Consider the following 20878-nt stretch of genomic DNA (forward strand, 5'->3'; position numbering starts at 1 on the left):
AAAATGCAATAAAAATACTTTTTGGTACTAATGTAAGTAAAACATTCAAAGTAGTATATAAACTCTCATTACCCTGGCGGTAAAGGCTGTGGTCTTTCCCATGTCGTAGTTCGTGTGTTGTGATCAACATAATAGGTTCTACCATGAGGATCCTTTCTCTGTTCCCATCTTAAACAAAAGACATGTCTTTAAACAAAAAACAACACGAAAATGTTGCCTTCTGATTAAATTTTCAGACAAGCAAAAAAAAAAAAAAAGTCTGCTAGTGAACAAATGGGTTATCCAATCCTAGTCCTTACTCTAAAGGCTAAGGGTCAAATTTGCCCACTCACAAAAGGCTTGTCTGCCACATCATGTCCTATCTTACATGAATTCTTCTTACTCTCCACTCCTGGGGGAATTTTGCACCAAAAAATTAAAAATTCTGCAAAATGCTGCATATTTAGTGAAAATAATACAATATAATCACACCAGTTTCAATTGTTTTGATAATTTATTTAACCAACAATACAGAAAAAAAATCACAATAACTATTCAGCATTTCCTAAACACATGAAAGCTCAGTTACAAACACTTGATAACTAATACTCTGCATTCCAGTTATAATCCTGCATTTGAATTTAAATTACATTACAGAACACCAAAAAGCAAAAAAGTAGAATGTCATTTTAAATTGCTCAGACTTTCACACATGAAAGTCATACAGTTTTCCTAATTATTGTCCTGGACCTGGCTGGGTACTTTGGGAAGTGCTTGCTTCTGATTGTCCTGACATCCTGACATTTTATTGACTGCTTGGTAACTGTTTTATTTGCCCTCAAAGTTTTTTTTAATGGGTAAATAAAATAAATTCTGAGCTGTAATCTAAGGCCACTGTGTCACTTTGACACAGGAAAAAAGTCAGAAAGCACATAGATCTTCCTCGCTGATTCCCCTACTGTCATTTATAAGGCTTTACATCACTCTGGCAATGTAGGGGCCTTAAAACTTTTACAGTTTTTATGCTCCTATGAGAACTGACGGAGAATGGGAACAGTTAATAGAATAGGAACAGTTAACTAATAACATTAACCATATTATTATGCAGGCAGGCTGCTACATTTCTGCCTTGCAGAAAGAGCCTTCCTTCTGCATAATTAAAAAGACCTACGTCTCCACGCCCCCAGCAAGCCGCGGTAGCAAGCGAGAAGGACAGAGTCTCTCTTGCTTGTTGGCAGGTATGCATGCCCAGCCCCGCCCCAGGACAGTAATCAATGTCTCTACCACAGGCATGCACGCTCACCCTCCAGCTTCCATCCAGGACACATCACACGATCCATTGTTTACAGTCAAGCCCTAAAATACAATCGAATTTTCTCCAATCCTTCAGACAGAGACAAACACCTACAAGATCTTTTTCAAGCATTCTTAAAACTACAATACCCACCCGGGGAAGTGAGGAAACAGATTGATAGAGTGAGACGGGTACCCAGAAGTCACCTACTATAGGACAGGCCCAACAAGGAAAATAACAGAACACCACTGGCCATCACGTACAGCCCCCAGCTAAAGCCTCTCTAGTACATCATCAACGATCTACAACCTATCCTGAAAAATGATCCCTCACTCTCACAGACTTTGGGAGGCAGGCCGGTCCTCGCTTACAGACAACCCCCCCAACCTGAAGCAAATACTCACCAGCAACTACACACCACACCACAGAAACACTAACCCAGGAACCAATCCCTGTAACAAACCCCGTTGCCTACTCTGTCCCCAGATCTACTCCAGCGACACCATCAGAGGACCCAACCACATGAGCGACACCATCAGGGGCTCATTCACCTGCATGTCTACTAATGTATATGCCATTGTGTGCCAGCAATGCCCCTCTGCCATGTACATTGGCCAAATCGGACAGTCTCTATGTAAAAGAATAAATGGACACAAATCAGACATCAGGAATGGTAACATACAAAAGCCAGTAGGAGAACACTTCAATCTCCCTGGACATTCAACAACAGATTTAAAAGTAGCCATCCTTCAACAAAAAAAAACTTCAAAAACAGACTTAGAAGAGAAACTGCAGAGCTACAATTCATTTGCACATTTAACACCATTCATTTGGGCTTGAATAGGGACTGGGAGTGGCTGGCTCAATTTTCCCTCTCTTGGTATTGACTCCTCCTCATCAATTATTGGGAGTGGACCACATCCACCATGATTGAATTGGCCTTGTCCACACTGGTTCTCCACTTGTAAAGTAACTCCCTTCTCTTCATATGTCAGTATATTTATGCCTGCATCTGTAATTTTCACTCCAAGCATCTGAAGAGGTGGGGTTTTTTACCCACAAAAGCTTATGCCCAAATAAATCTGTTAGTCTTTATGATGCCACCAGACTCCTCGTCGTTTTTGTGGATACAGACTAACAGGACTACCCCTCTGATACTTGCAGTTAATATAGAACCCAAGAAATAGAGTATGAGTAGTTCAAATTATTCCTTTCAATGTGCACTACATTGCATTTATTAATAATTTTATTTATGATGGTGCTTTTTCAACTAGCTTTTAGGTCCATGTGGAGTTTCTCAGTGTAAACTACTCTTGACTGTCTGCACCGAAGAACAACACACACAAAACGCATTCCACCCATGACAATACCAATGATCTTACCCAATCTCTAAGGAGAACCTGCACACATTCGGGTACCTGGTTGGGAAAGACTGTTTCTGAACAGCGAGCACCACTCATACCACATTCATTTTTATATTTATTGATTTGACTTTAGTCTCCACATGCCCTTTCCCACTTGCTGTAACCCAGACTTTATTAAAGCAAAGTAACAATTTCACAACAACTTTGTCCATATTTTCTTGCATTAAACTTTTCTTTCATCAGCAAGCACCTTTAGATGTTCTCAACAGACCTCCTCTCCAGCAATGACCAGGCGCCCAGGAGAAAAGTGGGACTGTACGTAATCATATATGCGTATTCCGGATTTGTGATCTTTTCAGCACCAACATCAGGTTATGCAACTCCCCCACCTAGTTTGAAAATGCCACTGGGACACCTACCACATGGCCACATCCACAGTGCCCACATGCACACAAAAAGGTTATGTTCCGACACAGTGCACCAAGGCTGTTGAATGCACTAAAGCCACCTTTCTGAAAATCCTTTATTCCTTAAATTCCACTGATGCACTTGCTGTCACTCTAATTATGTGCTTATAATACTTTGAAATTTTCAGGCTAAACAATTTCCCCCCCAATACTAGACTATATTTGTTCCCAATCATCATCCTTGTTCATATCCTTTTATCTTATCATGTTAACTTAGCTGAAAAATGTAGCAAAACTCATGATAATTGCAAGATTATTTATGCAAAGTGTCTTTGCAGTTCTACTAGACCCCTGCAAGATATGAGAAGCTGCACTTGGAAAATCATCACTTAAATTATGGTAAAGTCCAAATAAAATTATTACTGATTGTTTACATAGCAGGACCCGAAGCATAGGTTCAATGCCTGGAAGTACTCAATTCTCTAAAGGTCAACTCCTTAGACTGCAAAGCCTAAGTATATAAACTATGCACTCAGGGAATCACATGAAGCTGAGGAACTGCAAATGGTAAATAAAGATGAGGAGAGGGGAGTCATACAACACAATCTGGAGCACTTGGTAAAGCTGGACCTGTTCAAACAAAATGCATTTTAATACAGCCTTTCATACATATTGAAACAAAGAATACTGTTCATACTAACAAAACGTGAGACTGCATCCTAGAAAGCAGTGACTCTGAAAAGGATTAAGGGGTCATAGTGGACAAACATGATGTTATGGCAAAAAAGACTAATGTGATCCTTGGATGTATAAACAGGGGCTTAGCACAAGTAAGAGTAGAGCGATGATTTTACTTCTGTATATGGCATTGGAGAGACTGATACTAGAACACTTCATCCAGTTCTGGTGAGCACATTTTAAAAATTGTACTGAAAAAATGGAGAGGGTGATTGGAGGGCTGGATAAAATGCCTTAGAGTGAGAGACCTAAAGAGTAAAATCTGTTTAGGTTATCAAAAAAGAAACTGAGAGGTGACTTGATTATAGTACATTCATAGGGAGAAAATACCAGGTACCAAAAGGCTCATTAGCTGAGAAAAGATATAACAAGAACCAATGACTGGAAGCTAAAAAGGGACAAATTTTAACAGTGAAGGCTGATTAACCAACTAACTACCAATGCAAGAGTTGGATTCTTCATCTCTTGAAGTCTTCAGATCAATACTAGATACTTTTCTGGAAGGTATGCTTAAATCAACACGCAAATTATTAGACTCAATACATGGGTAACTGGGTGAAATTTAGGGGCCTGTAGTATAAAGAGATCAGATTAGATAATCTCATGGTCTCTCCTGGCCTTAAAAATCTATTTATGGAATTTTCACCTCCAACCAGCAGTAACTAGCATTTAGGCCACTTCAAAACCAATACTAATGACTTTGTAGCGCAGTGGCTACAGTTATCCTGTCTCTTTCTCCCACCCCAAACACAGAGTGTTTTGGGGTCACTGGATATGACCAATGCATTGATCCACTGGACACATCCCTACTGTTCTACCAGCTCACACAACCCTTCCTCCTCCTACTGGTAGTGTGCAAAGCTTCAGTGGAGTTTCATCACCCTAAACAGGGTCACCCCCAAAACTGTGGCAGTAGTCATACAGCTAGAGAAAGAGCATGAGAATGACTCTATAGCCTCGTGGTTAGGGTTCTCACTCAGGGTGTGGGAAACGCAAGTTCAAGTCCCTGCTCCAATGACTATTTATTTATAAAAAATGGAACAACTCCAACAGGACAGACTAAAAAAGACCCATAACAGAGCATCCCATCCCTAAGCACAGTAGCTAGGACACTGTCCTGCAATGTGAGAGACTCAAGTTCAAATCCTCTCTCTAGCATTCCACCAGAGTACTCTAACCACTGGGCTAAAGGTTATAAAAGGGAGATCCCCCTCATACCTTCTGGCATTTTGTGAATCTAGCCCAGAAACTCAAACTTAGTCTAACTCATTTCTCCACGTTGAACAAAGAGTCCAGAGGACCAGGCTGTGGCCATGCTATTTAACCACAGCATTAAAAGTTTTATGTTAACATATATTAAGAAGTGTGGTGGTGGTTCAATTCAGGAGTACAGGCAAGATGTCTTTGAGCACCCAAACCCATGGGGTATGATGTGACGTGTTTCATGTAAAAGTGAAAAAGCATCAGCTGGAGATGGGGCTTCCAATGGAGGCACCCCCGTCCTAGTGGAAGCATGGTGCAGAGAGGAGCAAATAGACCGCCTGTAGCTTATTAAAGCACCAAACACAGGAAGGAGGGGATAAGGAAGTAATGAAACTGGCTAAGTGCAAAGGGCAGAGTGCACTTTTAAGTACAAGTCTAAGTTCCACTGAAGCAGTAATCAATAGATCGGGCAACAACAGTAAATAAACATTGCAAATGAAGTAATATTTTCCACTCAAGGAGACAACATATTTCCACAAAAGTTAAAAATTCCAGTCAACCTATGTTTTAATATGTCCTTATATGTGCTTCGGTTTCTGTTAACTTCAGTAAGCGCCTCTCAATTCTCGTTTGTGAAGTCATGTGACAGCTAATAGGACAGCTTCAGCGTTAATGCAGTAGTTGCAAGCACCATGACTAACTTGGAATTGCATGATTTCTATCCTTTTTACACACACATACACCCCCACACCCCCTTTACAATGTTATTTGTATTCAGAACATTTTTGGGACACAACTCCAGATACCCCTGTTAATGTCTAAAGTATTTTCAAGATATTTTTACTGCATTCTCTCCCCCAGACACACACACACACAAACTTTTTGATCCTACATCTGTAACATGCTTAAAAAGCAGATGAGCAAGGAACTATGTCCCAAGTGTGGAATAAGTTTAAATATCTCAAATGAAGATTCTTTTTGCCCAGAATGTCTTGAGGCTTTTCTATACAAGTCATATCACTGTCTCAGCAAACGAGCAGCCTGTTATTAGTTTCTGGCACCAAAAGCTGCCACCCCAGTTAAGACTGCAATACCGCAAAACTATTTTAGATCAAATAACTATGTCTCAGCCAACTGGACTGTATTTGGCAATCCAGAGCCGTAATAAAATCTCTATGTCTATATATAAATGTGTTCAGGCCACATAAGATTAGATCATATTATTAATTAAAACCAAGCCCACATACCCTGGTGGCAAAGGTTCTGTACTGGTACTACCAGGCTGCTGTCTCACAGGTTCCCCAGATGCACTTGAAGATTCCCTTGGTTTTGCTGCTTCTGCAGTGGTGCTGCTTCTGGTATTAGAGGATTCAGAGTCTGTGGTAGTTACAGCTTCAAGTCCAGCAGACACAATGGGAACTGTAGAAGATGTGTTGTTTTCAGAGTAACTAATTGCGTCTGTTGTGTTAGTACAATCTGTAGACATGGGGGTTTCTACAGAACCCATAAAAGCCTCAGAGGCAGAATTATCAGCTTCCGGTGCAGATGACGATGACTCACCATTAACTGGGAAGTACAAAGAAAGAACATTTTATACAGCAGATAGCTTTCTGATAGAATTTATTTTTTAAATGATAAACATGACGTAAATTTCATCCACTGACAGAAGAAATGCATTTTAAGGTTACACCTTCTAGATTCTAATGAGCTATGTTCCATTTTGCAGAAGACTTACAAGTAAAATGGCACAGGAGGCAGTTTCTTCAATTAAGGTGGTGCTTCCCCTACCCCTATTACAGACCTTTAGCCAATCCCCAATCCATTGTGAGCGTAAGATAATTTACTTAAACTCTAGTTTATATATGTAAATAAACGAAGGTTGGTTACTTGCAACCAGAGTTCAAGATGACTCTGTATATTCACAATATGGGTAAAGCGCTGACCAGTGAAGCCTAACAGTAGAACATTCTCCAAGCAGTACCTGTTGGAGTGCATGTACATCCTCTCCTCCTTCCCTCAGTGTCTTTAAATGTTCTGATGGCAAGGCTATATAAGGAAGCATTGTGCCCCCTACCACCTCAGTTCCTTCCAACTGCTGACCCAGAGAAACCAAAATAGGACCGAGGAAGAAGGGAGGATGAGCAGGAAGTCTGAATGTTCAGAGTCATCTGAAAGAAATAACGATTACCTATTTTTTGTAACTGTTGTTCTTCAAGATGTGTTGCTCATGTCCATTCCAAGTAAGATGTGTATGAACACCTGACTTGGAATGAACATGAGAAGCATTCGAACAACTCTGGTTACAAGTAACCTTCATTTCTTTTTTGAGTGACTCTACATATTCCCACTTAGGAACAGTTTGGCAAGGAGTGCTGAAAAACTCAGGAGGAAGGAACAGACTTGAGCAGGGGGTTGGACTAGATGACCTCCTGAGGTCTCTTCCAATCCTAATCTTCTATGATTTTCTATGATTATTAAAAACAATTGAAGCACTACTCCACCAAATCTAGCATCCACTCTTGAAGCCAAATCCAAAGCATAATGTTTAGTAAACAAAGTAACTTCCAAGAAGCAGCCTTACAGATTTCCCCAATAGGAACATGTTTAAGACAAACAAAAGATCCTGCCATGGCTCTCATTGAATGAGATGTCACAACTTTAGGCACAGTGACTGCTGCTAACTTGTGGCATTCAAGGAAACACAGTTTTACCCAACTAGAAATCTGTATCTTAGCAGATAAACTGTAACCCGCATGATTCTTAGTAGAATAAACAAATAACCAGAAGACCTAAAATCTTTAGTTCTATTTAAACAACCGTGTTCAAAAGTTGTAATTAAAATGAGGCATTAGATCCTCGTCCTCTTCCTCAGACAAAGTGTCAGGCATCACTCTCTGAACTGCAGACAGATCCGGTGGAACTAGATCCAAAGATTTCTCAACAGTCAGATCCTTAACGATCAGAATGTCCCTACTCCATCCATAAGGTAGATGACTTAAGAACACTCACTGCAGAGCCCAATAAAGCCGCAGAGCCCAGGACTACCAGTCCCTCTAGTAGTTGGGATCCAGGAACATACCTATAGGACAGGGGTAGGCAAACTACGGCCCGCAGACCGCGTCCAGCCCATCAGAGTTTTTAATCCAGCCCTCGAAATCCGATACTCCCATGTGGGAGTTGGGTCAGCGGCTGGCCCTGCTCCGGCGCTCCTGCCTGGGAGCGGGGTGAGAAGCTTGCAAACCACTCCCCAGCAGGAGCACCAGGCAGACGGGGGGAGCGGGCCAAGCCCCCAACCCCGCTACCCGGCTGGAGCGCTGGCAGAGTGGGGCAAGTGATGGGGTGGGCCTGGATGATAAGTGCATGGGCCATGGCCTGCCCAGGCCCATCCATGGCTATGCCCCTGGCACATGTCTTTTCTGATTTAAAAAAAAAAGAACAGTTGGTGTGGCACCTCTTTTGAAAATGAGGCCCTGCATGAAGTGCATGCAATCTTGTAAAACAGCAGTTTGAAATAAGGGCAGCAGTTAGGTTTTTCTTTTCCCTTTCAAAAATGAGCGCTGCAAAAAAATTAAAAAGGAAAAAAAAAAAAGGACAGTGAGTGTCAGGTTTTCAACAAAGAATAGAATGCAAAATATTTTTTCACAAACCTGAACTCAAAGGCTGTATGCCTGATTTATCAGGAAAGCATCGCAGTGTTTGAGGAGTAAAATTTGAATCGCCATTTTTCAACGAAACATCCTAATTATGGCAGCAATTTAACAACTGAGGAAAGAGCAAGAAACACTGAGAAACTCACCACAAACTTAAAAGTTCAACAAAATATTTATGTACGACAATCTATAGTTCAGGAAGCCATTAAAAAGGCAAGTTATGTTCTGGCGTTTAAAATCGCTAAACAAAATAAGCCTTTTGCTGAAGGGGAGTTTTCGAAAGAACGCATGGTTGATGTTGCTGGCATGCAGTGCCCCGAATACCAAAACAACTTTAATTTGTCATGAAGAACTGATACTCGCCGAGTAGAAGTGATTGATGAACATTTGACTTCTGCATTGAACAAGAAAGCACAGGGATTTATATTGTTTTCATTAGCTCTCGATGACAGCACTAACATTAACGACACAGCACAGTTATTGATTTTTGTCAGAGGAATTGACGACAAATTTAAAACCACAGAGGAATTTTTATCAGTTGAATCAATGAAATGCACAACTAAGGGATCGGATTTATACGAGACGGTGTCTGGCTGTCTTGAACATCTGAAGCTCCCCTGGAGTTAACTGGCAAATGTAACCAAAGATAGATCGCCAAATTTAACTGTGAAAAACGTAGGACTTTTAAAAAGAATTCAGGACAAAATAAAAAGACAACCCTGATAAAGAGTGATTTTTCTGTATTGTATTTATACATCAGGAGACCCTCTGCAAAAATGTCCTGGACATCGATCCTGTTGTTCGCACAGTAGTGAAAATAGTGAACTACATAAGAGAGAGGAGCTTAATAATTGGCAATTCATTTCTCTTCTTGAAGACACGGATGCTGAACACCAGGACTTACTTTATCATACAAATGTCCGCTGGCTCAGCTTAGGAAAGGTATTCCAATGAGTATGGGAGCTCAGAGATGAAATTTGCACTTTTCTGGAGATACAGGAGAAAGAAAATGATTTCCCTGAATTAAATAGTTCAAACTGGGTGTGTGACCTTGCTTTTAGTGTGGATATGTTGGCACATTTAAATGAACTTAATGTGAAGCTGCAAGGAAAGAATGTGTTTGTACATTAATTGAATTCTAGTGTGACACGTTTCAAAGTCAAGTTAGTTTTGTTTTCAAAACAAATTAAGGACAAAATATTCACTCACTTTCCAACACTGAAATACTTGGAAGTGTCGCCAGAGCAGACAGAAAAGTACAGCAAAATTTTGAGCGACTTGCACGGAGAATTTTCTCATCGATTCTCTGACTTTGAGAAGCTAGAGAAGACACTAATCAATTACATTGATCTCCAGTGAGATTCCATCTTGAAGAAAAAGTACAATTCAGAAAAACTGGATGAGTTTTATGTCTCCTTGAGTGAAACAAAGTTCCCAAATATCCGCAAGTGGCACAGAAAATCCTTGTTTTGTTCAGCTCCACCTATGTGTGTGAACAAACATTTTCCCTACTGAATTATAACAAATCTCACTACAGATACCAGTTAACTGACCAGCATCTCAGCTCGGTATTGTGGATTTCCACAACGAGAATGACATTAGACTTTGATGCCATTGTAAAGAAGGGTGAGCAGCTGTATTGTCCACATTAATCAAAGAGGGCATGGTAAGGGGGTAAGTTTGGTTTAATTATTGTAATACGTTGTTCCCCACTAAAATGCATCTTTAATAAAGTTTATTTGAATAAGTCTTCTTCAGAGTTAAATTGTTTAACAACAACATTGCTTAATTATGGTTTACTTTGAAGCTAAAATAGTTTGAATATATTTCAAATTTGCATTTCTGGTAACAGAACCTCCTGTCAATTACTAAAGGAAAGCATTGTGAAAAGGAAAAAGGTAATGTGGTTTGGTGGAAGCAAATAGCACCAACAATTCTTGTAAAGTTTTTAAGTAGCCCCCTAGTGTTTGGATCTTATGATCTTCTGAAGCCAGACGGCTTAGCAGCAAGAACTTTCTTAAGCAGGAGCACCTGCAGTCTATTCTGCATCTCCTTGCATACTGTTTGTTGGAGTTTCACACCCAGAACACCCAGGAGAGACTGACCTTCACCAAGGCACTTAAGATGCCTATTGTGAGGTCATCTGATGCCAGGAAGATGACTGGCAGAAGCGCATCCCTTAATGCTGTCTTTTACTTTTTTCTTCAGTTCCACCATCACTCAGAACTGAGCTTAAAATTAAACTAACTATAACTACAAACTCTCTAACTAAACTTATACTACAACCTACAGCAACAATTATCTAAGGCACTAGTACAGGAGAAAAAAATCCTACACCTGCATCCCCAGAACAGTTCACTTCTATCTGGTGCAGGTTTTGGAAGAACTGAGGCAGTAGGGGATGCAGCGTGCCATTATACAGCCTTTCACTCAGAATGTTTGAAGACACTGAGGAGAGGAGTAGGATGAGGTACATGTGCACTCTAACAGGCATTGCTTGGAGAAGATTCTGTTAGACTGCACTGGTTGCTTTATTGCCCACAAATGGGAATATGCAGAGCCACTTGAAGTAGTAGTAACTTTACAGTTTCCTGGCAGCTTGTTTAGTGGGATAGTAAGATGTGCTCTGTAAGCTAGCAGAGGGTGGGCACCTTGCTTCAAGTCCCCAAAGGAAAATTCAAGACCAAATCGTGTGCAACTTCCAAGTGGTATTGGTTTTAAAAGAGAATCTTTATCACTATGAGACTGTAAGAGAATTTTAAAGGAAGAATAAAAAAGGCTGAGTATGAAAGATACAACTGATAGCATTTAATGTCCACTTGGATAACTTTCTGGGCTCATTCTGCTTGCATTGTGGCCAAAAAATATTTACAATTTTTTTAAAACTACTAACTCGGCAATTAAACAAAAAATCCATCTCTTAGAAGGATTTAATAATGAAAACAACAACTACATTTGAAGTTAAAGTCAACAAGCCTTTTAAAATTATATTATTTAAATGTATATTTACCTGACAAACATAGGCTACATAGAACAAGAAATGTATTTTTTACAGTTGCTGTTAGAAGTATACATATTTTTGCGTGTGTAGAAACTACATGGAAATGTTTATCAGGTAAAGAAGCAGAAACTAATATAAGGGTTACAGATATCACTTTTTCGTCTATCAATTAGTTAGCCCAGCAGAGCACATTTAACACAAAATATATAAACAAAGACTTACTACTACAATAAGATCTTCCTAACCTCCACCTTACTGAATTTGCATTTCTGGTAACAGAACCTCCTGTCAATTACTAAAGCAAAGCATTGTGAAAAGGAAAAAGGTAATGTGGTTTGGTGGAAGCAAATAGCACTAACAGTTCTTGTAAAGCTTTTAAGTAGAAAAACTATTTCAAAACTGCCCTTGCAGCAAGTGAGAAAACAGGAAAGGAAACTGTTAAGAGAAAACCTAATTATGGTAGGCCTAAAAATTACCTGTGAATACTTCCAGTTCAAATAAGAAGTTCATTAAATGTTTGTCTGAGGATAAAACTACAAAAATAATTGCTGATTTCTTATAGTGGTTTCAAAGTAAAATAGTAAGAGCTGCACCTATACCCAACTTAAATAAAATTAACCCTGCCTGTCTCCACACAAAATCAACCACCTTAACATTTTGGGTTTATACAGTTTAGTGTTATAAAACAAAAATAGTAATTTATATCACTGAGACTAACGTAATTTTTTGGTCTGTTCAGTTACACGTAAATGTGGCACTGTATTCTGCTACAATGTGTCATATTTCAATAAGTCATTTTTAACCAGAAAATTTAAAAAATCTTATCAAGTTCATGTACAAGTCAATGCTGGTTTAGCTGAGCCAAAGGATCTCAATAGAAATTATAGGTATTGACTTTATAAATCAATAGACTTTTTCTTTAGTATATTTTTTATTCATCTTGGTAGCTTTGTTACAGAGACTGAAACTGACTATTCACAAGAGTAATCCAGTGATCTAGTAATTATGTATCACATACATAATAAAATGCAACATCAAAATATTGTATCATTTATGGATTATTGTCTAAGCTTAGACAATAAAAACAGACCAGACAATTTCACTTTTGCTTATAGTCACTTTCTAGTCAATTTCACGCTATGGTTCTCTACCATAATTCTGCAACATCTGGATCACAAACACTTGCATGGGAATGATATGCTTTTGAATTCAAATCTATTGTGTGTGTGTTTTTAAACTGCATTAACATGTTTCTACTTAGGTTAAATTTTATGCAAGTTTATTTACAGGATATTTGAGGTTCAGTTACTACAAATGCTTATGACTATAACCTTACTCACATGCATATATGCAGGACTGGGTTTTAAGCTGGGGTCTAAAATGAGGTGACAGCATCCTTTTGGGAAACCAACATTCACATTAATTCTGTACATCTGTTCTTAAATTATCAGTCAGAATCTGCCCTCTACTTCTTATATCTAACTTTTACCAGCCCATCTTCCCAAGAAGGCTAGAAGAAATACAGGCCAGCAAAGTGGGAAGTTTTTCATTATGTAACAAAGAATTTATCTGCAGTACATATGCACAAGGGAACACAGATAAGATTAATGTGTAGAGGGACTCATTGCTGGCCCATATGTAAAGCACGGGTAGAGAAATGAGGGGCAGAGGTTGCTTGGCCCTTTATACTAGTTCACTGTGCCACCATTTATAGCATGCAGGGAGTCACAGGCACTGAAGAATAACTACACTCCCCTCCTTGGGCAAGAGTTAGAAGGGGGCTTCAACCCTCTCAATGCACCTGGCAGCATACCTACACTGCAGTGTTGGCGTTTGTATCCTGCAAAGGTATAGACGAAGCACAGCATACTTTCTCCTTAGCATAATGGGAAAACTGGGAAGAGGACTGTGACTGGGGAAGTCAATCTCCCTTTTAGGCTTCTCCAAAGGCAGCACAATGAGCTGCCCCAACACAGGGCTTCTAATAATGCCACAATTGAGCCAGAAGGAATCAGGAAAGGAACTGATGTCAGATGAGATATAATTATTTATATACCCTAATATCAAATATTTGCATATGCAAAGACAAGCGTGTAGCTGCAATGATCACAAATATCCTAATGGTTATGAGCTCACAGCTGCTGTGATGCACGCTGCACAAGAGAATTAGATCTGCAGAATTAGATAGCATGTTTATCTTTCACAACATCAAGAGACAATTTCACCAATTTCCTTCACACTTGCCATTTTTTTTTTAAATTACCTTTTTGGCAAAATGACAACACTGATTATATGTAAAATTCATTCAAATGCACAAAGCAATGAAATGAAAAAAAAATCTCTAATGTCTTTGTACTATATTACTCTTAGAGGTTACTTGCAACAATAGTCAGTACAAAATTTACAGATGGAAATTAAATTTAAAAATTAACAACGTTCCTTTAGAAATAATTGGTACTTAAGTGATCCTGGACTGAGAATTCTAAAATATATTTCATCCCAGAGCAGATTTGTTACCTCATTTGCATACCACTGGAAAACAGGTTTATATAAATGGCAACAGAAATGCTGAACTACAGTGACACAAGCAGATCCTGCTATTAGAGAAATTTAAAGTTCTCCTAAATTTGTTACATTGTTTCTGTCTTTGCCTTTGCAGATTTTTGTTGGAAAGTACTTCTTGTTGGGAAACGTACTTCCATTTCTTTGCCGTCAGGAAATCCACTTACTGTCTCTCACCTCCACTAGAAAAATGTTTTTTAAATGAGCCAATAAAGGAAGTCAGACTCTTTCCTCTAAACAATCAGTGCTATGATTCAATGGTCTGGTTCAGGCATAGAGGCCTTACTTGATGACAAGATGTCTCTTAAGGAAAACAAAACGGTGTTCTGGAATGACTTAAGGAAGTGGAGAAATTTTAAGACATATTTATCATGGAGAAGTGAAAATAGGATTACAGGTTTTATCTCAGATATACATAGCAAAAGGCAGATAAACAATCAGAAGTTGGACTACACGATTTTAACTAAATAGAAAAGCCTTACCGAACAGTGTTTTATAACATGCTCATTTCTTACCAGTATTGTTGGCGGGCTGGGTTGAAAGTGGTTTTGGTACTGGTGTAATTTTGGGACTGGCTGCAACATGAGAAGGAGATGAAGTGCTGTCTCCATTAACAGCATGTATACAGAATGCATTCTGTATTACAGAGTTTAAAGGAGTTTGATTGTCTATTCCATTAGACATGTCACAGGTAGATCTTGGCAAAATAAAGAGGATTTTGATTAATACAAACAGTATGTTAAACATAACTATAGAAAACAAAGGCCTACACTGAAAAATGCTGAAAGATCTGATGCAAAATACACCAAAGTAAACTCAGTGGCAAGGTTTTAATATTATTCCGTTGGTGGGTGTAGATAATAGTTCATATATAGACTCATAGACTTTATGGGGGTAAAGGAGCTTATTTTTGTAATTTTAACTCAGATACTTATCAACTGGATTTTTAATTCCATTTATTTTTCCCCCCAATATGGCATTACAACTGAGCTGAGTAGGATAATTTGGCTACTACAGTTCCCAAAAATGGCCCAGCTGCTTCTCTGGAGAGAACCCATCCCATCAGATGAGCTTCTTTCCTCCTTTAGGCATGCTGACAGCTGACTTTGTAAGTCACATCTCTAGAAATTACTTCAGAGTAGTTACCGTTTAACACATGAGGTAGCAAAGATTTCTCTTAGTGAGAGGGAAATAAATACTTAAGGCCCCCTACAGGAAAACATCATATTTTGAGATGCTGTTCCACTCTTCCCAACCCCTAAATAGTGTTTTAGCCTTTTCTGGGGACAAATGGCAGTCACAGAGGTCACCTTCATGCATGCTGCATTGAAGCAGAAATCAAGCAGATGAGGGAGCCCTAGAGAACAGAAAAATGCTGGACTAGGTGGTTGATCATCCTGCCTACTAGAGTTAGGAAGGAAGACCCAATGTGACTGTGCTGTCACAGACCAAGTCACAGAAAAGTAGGCTTAGCAGAGAATTAAAACAAACATTTCTTTGTTATAAAACAGCAACATCAATTCACTTAAGTTACTGATAAATGAAACAACAGACTCAGCTTTTGTTTTCGGTTATTTTTTATTCTAACCTAGAAATCTTATTTGATTTTGCTGACATCTACAGAATACAGCTAAACCAGAGGTCAAAAGAATTAGTTTGTTTTCAAATCAGTGGAGCTAAGGTGTATTTATTTTTCAGTAAAGAGCTTTGTAATCAGAATATTATTTTTAAAATTATGTTAGAAATTTTTTTTCAAGTGTCCTATTCGTGTTATTAGCAATTTTCAGTTTTAATGTAAGGTAAATTAACACATCAACAAGGTAGAGCCAAGTACAAAAGCAGCATTAGGGGCAACACGAATTGTCTGAAGACAAGGGAATCCTGCTGCTTCAAAGATCAAACATCCAAAGAGATCAGGAAAGAGGACTGTGAAGGTATAGCTGATCCATCTTCAAAAAAAATCTAGCGCAATATCTTATGGAAAGGAAGGAGGAGGAAGAAAATTATAGTCCCCAGGATGTTAGAGAAAGTTGAGGAATAACACTTTTGAGTCTCCACCCCAATAATATTTAGTGGCCAAGGGGATCCAGAGACAAACCTCCACATGTAAAGAGGACAGTAGTGGGATGGGCAGGGAAGAACAACTTGTGTCCATCCCCCAGATCTGTAGCAGCTGAGAGGGAACAAAACCACACACAAAGAAGGAAAGTAGCAGGGTAAGGAAACCACTGCAAGGTTGCTGGGTGGTCCAGTAACAATAAAACTAGTTTTAGTAATGAACTCCTTGCTCCCCTTCTACTGCTGTTTGAGGACCAGGTGTGACCCGTTTCTATTATTCTCCTGGAGCCCTTTCTTCTCCCACATAATACATAACAGAGATTAAGCTTGTGGGTCTCTACATCAAACTCAAGGCTCTCTTCCCCATTTCAGGTTTAGGTGGGCAAGTTTTTTGGTTTGAAGGCTTTTTTCAACAACTATTTAAGTCAATGGGAGTCCTTCCATTGACTTCAATGTGCACCAGATCATGCCTTGAAAGAGAGCTTTTTGGGAGGGGGGAAGAAGAAGAACGGATCGAGGACACAGGCCCTTTTCGTCCCTCCTCTCTTACAGCAGCATTTTAAAGGAGGAAGGTAGTAGAAAGGCACTACATGCCTGGCTCTTACACAGCTGCAGGAGGTAGCAAGGAGCTCAGCACTCAATACCAGATTCACAGTTCCTGATCCACTGAACTCCAGTGCAGCACTTCACAGATTTCAAGGCCAGGTGGACTCTATGTTTGGTCAGATGGACTTATATGTTTTGGCAGAAGACTAAACTAAACCATCAAGAGGTTGACCACTTACCTGGAGAACAAGGCACAAGCTACCCTATTACCAGCAGAAGAACAGAGATGTAAACTGAACAGCTACATTCACCTAATCTAAATAATCCACACAAACTCTAGGGAACACCCACATGAATAAAGTTAGTCATGTGCAAATTTACAGCACTGGGCCCTTGATGCTGCAATCCTTCCTTACTCAAGCAACACAACAAACAGAGTCCATGCGAGTGTAGGCCTGAAGTAGTTAAGGCCTGAAAGTCAAAACTTGGTCCCCTGTGCAAAATTCAATTATGTCACTTAAAACGAAACAATGGCCATTATACGTCAAATACTGCAAAAAGTAAAAAATAATAATAATTCCAACCTGGATGTAGTTCTTGCCAAAATTTCTCTGTTTTCATGTATAGCATCACCATTTTGCTGGACTTCTACTAAACAATAAGAAATACATTAAATAGATTTTTTTTCTTCTTTTAAAATGTTAACAAAAACGTGGGTTTTATTTTACTAATTTAACTTACTGGCTGCTGCTGAACTGCAGTTTGTAAGAGATTCTTGTTCAACAACCAAACCGTCAAGCACAACTGTCAGTTCACCTGTTTGCACCATGCCACTCTTGTTTTCTAAGGAGAGTTTCAATTGTTCTTTCACCCCCTCCACTACAAGGGGAAAAAGAATAAATTCAGCATTAAATAGTTTCCCCCCACAAAAACGTACTAAAAATATTTTGTACAAAGTTATATTACATATAAAAATTCTACACACTTTATATATATTTTCTCTGCTACTTGAAGAAAAAGTTATATATATTAGAATAAATCTGTATATTATGGATACATCTTCTATTTCTTCTAAGTCTTCAGGTTTTGCTAATTTGTATTTTTAAGAACTAGCTTGCTGAATAAAATAATTAAGATTTGATTTAAATAAGATGCATTTCCATTATTTTGCTGCTTTCTATTCCCTCAGAGCAGGGAACCCTAAAATCACATGGGTTACATCACCATGTTTGATTATGTACACTGTAGAGTCCATAAATAGGAGTCCAGCTTTACATACAACTTTTGCTGTTATAAGCCACGCTGTATATTTCTAGGACGGGGATAGGTCAGCAAAAGACATCTGGAATATGGCAAGCATTTATGGAACTCCGCTGTTGAAACCTCAGGACACTTGATGACAGATAAATGGTGAAATCCTGGCCTCACTGAGTCAATGGCAAAACTCCCATTCACTTCAAAAGAGCCAGGATTTCACCCCAAGAATCTCCATGTGTCACTGTAACTTCAGAGTAGGTAGTGGACAGCTAAACATTGACATGGTTTTACAGAAATTCAGGGATTCTAATGAAGGGTGTGTGAGGTTTTGAACAATTATGTAGTTTGTTGGAGAAGAAACATAGTGCCAGATCCTCAGATGGTTATCAATCAGCAGATCACCCACTCAAGTCAATGGAGAAATGGTTAGATTAGGTAGTTTCTAGCACACATACTGTTGGCTCCAAGCCTTAGTGCTTCAGATAGATAATTTACTTGGATTTCTCCAAGCTTATTGTTCCTATGATGCATTTTTGGAATCTTGTGCCGGTTTAACAAACCCAAAATGTTTAAAGAAGCTATAACTAAATTCTGGACTGTGAACCTCGATACATGCTTTACAAGGTACAGGGAGCTAAAACTATTAGATACACAAAACTTGTGCTCAATTCTTGACTATCTCCAAAAATCACTAATTCCAAAGACCAGTAGGAAGGAGGGGAAATGTGGATCTAAGTAAGTAGTAAATACAAAACAATAAATAAAAAATCACTGCTAATTTTCTGTCACTAACATACAGATCCTAACTCTGAAGATTATTAAATAATAAGAATCAGAGGGGTAGCCGTGTTAGTCTGGTTCTGTAAAAGCAGCAAAGAATCCTGTGGCACCTTATAGACTAACAGACGTTTTGCAGCATGAGCTTTCGTGGGTGAATACCCACTTCGTCGGATGTTGCATCCGACGAAGTGGGTATTCACCCACGAAAGCTCATGCTGCAAAACGTCTGTTAGTCTATAAGGTGCCACAGGATTCTTTGCTGCTTAAATAATAAGAGTATTACTAGACCAGTTAAAAAGAAACAAAAAATCCTGCCCTACATTTTGACCCATTTATCAGAGTCTAAAAAATAATTCCAATTAAACATCTGTATTGAACTCAATAGGACTGTCAGGCATATCAGAATTTTTTTTATTTTTTTAAGCAAAAGTATGTTTCAGAAAATGCCATCACTGGTGGGTTATATAGGTATTTTTTTCAAAAAAAGAAAGCTGGCTTCTTCATAACAGGTGTACTCTACTATTCCAATACAAATAACTATGTAAAAATGGCATTAAAAGTAGAGTATATGTACCAGTAATTTAGGAATTTAAAAAAAAACACTAAAGGGATGTTATGATTATATCAAAAATGATAGTTACCTTTTTTCGTAACTGGTGTTCTTAGAGATGTGTTGCTCATGGACATTCCATGGTAGGTGTGTGTGCTCACCATATGCACCAGTGCCAGAAGTTTTTCCCTCAGTGGTATCTGTAGGGGACCAGCTCTGGCACCCATTAGAATGGCATGCATATGCCATGATATGAGGGGTGCTGCTGGCTCCCCTCACCCTCAGGTCCTTCTTCCCAGAAACTCACAGTGGGGAAGCAGAGTGGGTCATGGAATGGACATGAGTAAGAGATCTCGAAGAACACCAGTTGCAAAAAAAGGTTATTGTCTTTTCTTCTTCAAGTGCTTGCTGATGTCCATTCCATTGTAGGTGACTCCCTAGCAGTACCACTGAATGTGGGTAGGAATTCATGGACATGTCGACTGCAACACAGCTCTGCCAAATCCAGCACTGTGTCTTGCCTGCTGGGTGATGGCGTAGTGCAGTGGTCCCCAACGTGGTGCCCGTGGGCGCCATGGCGCCCGCCGGGGCATTTATGTGCGCCCGCCTAGTGCCCAGCAGGGGAGAGAAGCTGCAGCCCCGCGCCTGCCGGGGACAGAGAACTCCAGGGTTGCAAGCTGCGGGCGCCAGTGTTCTTGGTCCCTGGCAGGCACAGGGCTGCTGCTTCTCTCTGGCTTCTCCGGGGCTGCAGACTGCGGGCGCCGGTGTTCTCTGTCCCTGGCAAGCACGAGGCCCACCTACTGCCCAGCAAGGGAGAGAAGCTGGGCCCCGCGCCCACTGGGGACAGAGTACTCTGGGGCTGCAGGCTGCGGGTGCCAGTGTTCTCTGTCCTCCCGGCTTCTCTCCAGCTTCTCTCTGCACTGCCCAGAACTGGCGCCAAAAAAAACAAAAAAAAAACAAAAAAACCACTCTGACTCTGCAGAATGGACGGAATGCCGCCCCGTAGCATGTGCTGCCCCAGGCACGTGCTTGCTCCACTGGTGCTTGGAGCTGGCCCTGTATATGAGTAATTGCTGGCGCGCGCCACACTCTTCTGAAAACATGAATGTGCTACTGGCCGCAAAAAGGTTGGGGACCACTGGCGTAGTGCATCGTGAACGTGTGTGTACCAAAGACCACATTGCAGCTCTGCAGATGTCTGGGACAGGGATATGCGCCAAGAAGGCCGCCGAGGACACTTGAGCCCTAGTAGAGTGAGCCATCACTATAGGTGGCAGCTCGACTTGAGCCAGCTCATAACAGGTCCGGATGCAGCTGGTGATCCAATTCAAGACCCTCTGCGAGGACACCAGGAGGCCCTTCATCCTATCCGCTGTTGCCCTAAAGAGCAGGGTTGACCTGCAAAAGGCTCTGGTACGCTCCTGGTAGAACACTAGGGCATGCTGGACATCCAAAGTGTGTAGTCACCGCTCCTCACTGGTGGAGTGCG

At 40.0% G+C, this 20878-nt stretch overlaps 1 protein-coding gene across 4 annotated transcripts in view; it reads right to left on the minus strand.

The window, feature by feature from the left end:
- Positions 1-20878, minus strand: part of WWP1 (WW domain containing E3 ubiquitin protein ligase 1) — a 159155-nt gene that overhangs the window by 84314 nt on the left and 53963 nt on the right. For 2 of the 4 annotated variants that reach the window (XM_045003446.1, XM_045003447.1), the window contains exons 5-9: positions 17544-17681; positions 17387-17453; positions 14714-14895; positions 6233-6551; positions 73-186 (exon numbers count right to left, since the gene is read on the minus strand). In XM_045003446.1, the coding sequence (XP_044859381.1) occupies positions 73-186; positions 6233-6551; positions 14714-14895; positions 17387-17453; positions 17544-17681 (820 nt within the window). The remainder of the gene's footprint in view (positions 1-72; positions 187-6232; positions 6552-14713; positions 14896-17386; positions 17454-17543; positions 17682-20878) is intronic. The other 2 variants (XM_045003448.1, XM_045003449.1) reach the window with 2 other exon arrangements.

Source organism: Mauremys mutica, chromosome 2 (genome assembly GCF_020497125.1).
Source record: "Mauremys mutica isolate MM-2020 ecotype Southern chromosome 2, ASM2049712v1, whole genome shotgun sequence".
Taxonomy (NCBI): Eukaryota; Metazoa; Chordata; order Testudines; family Geoemydidae; genus Mauremys; species Mauremys mutica.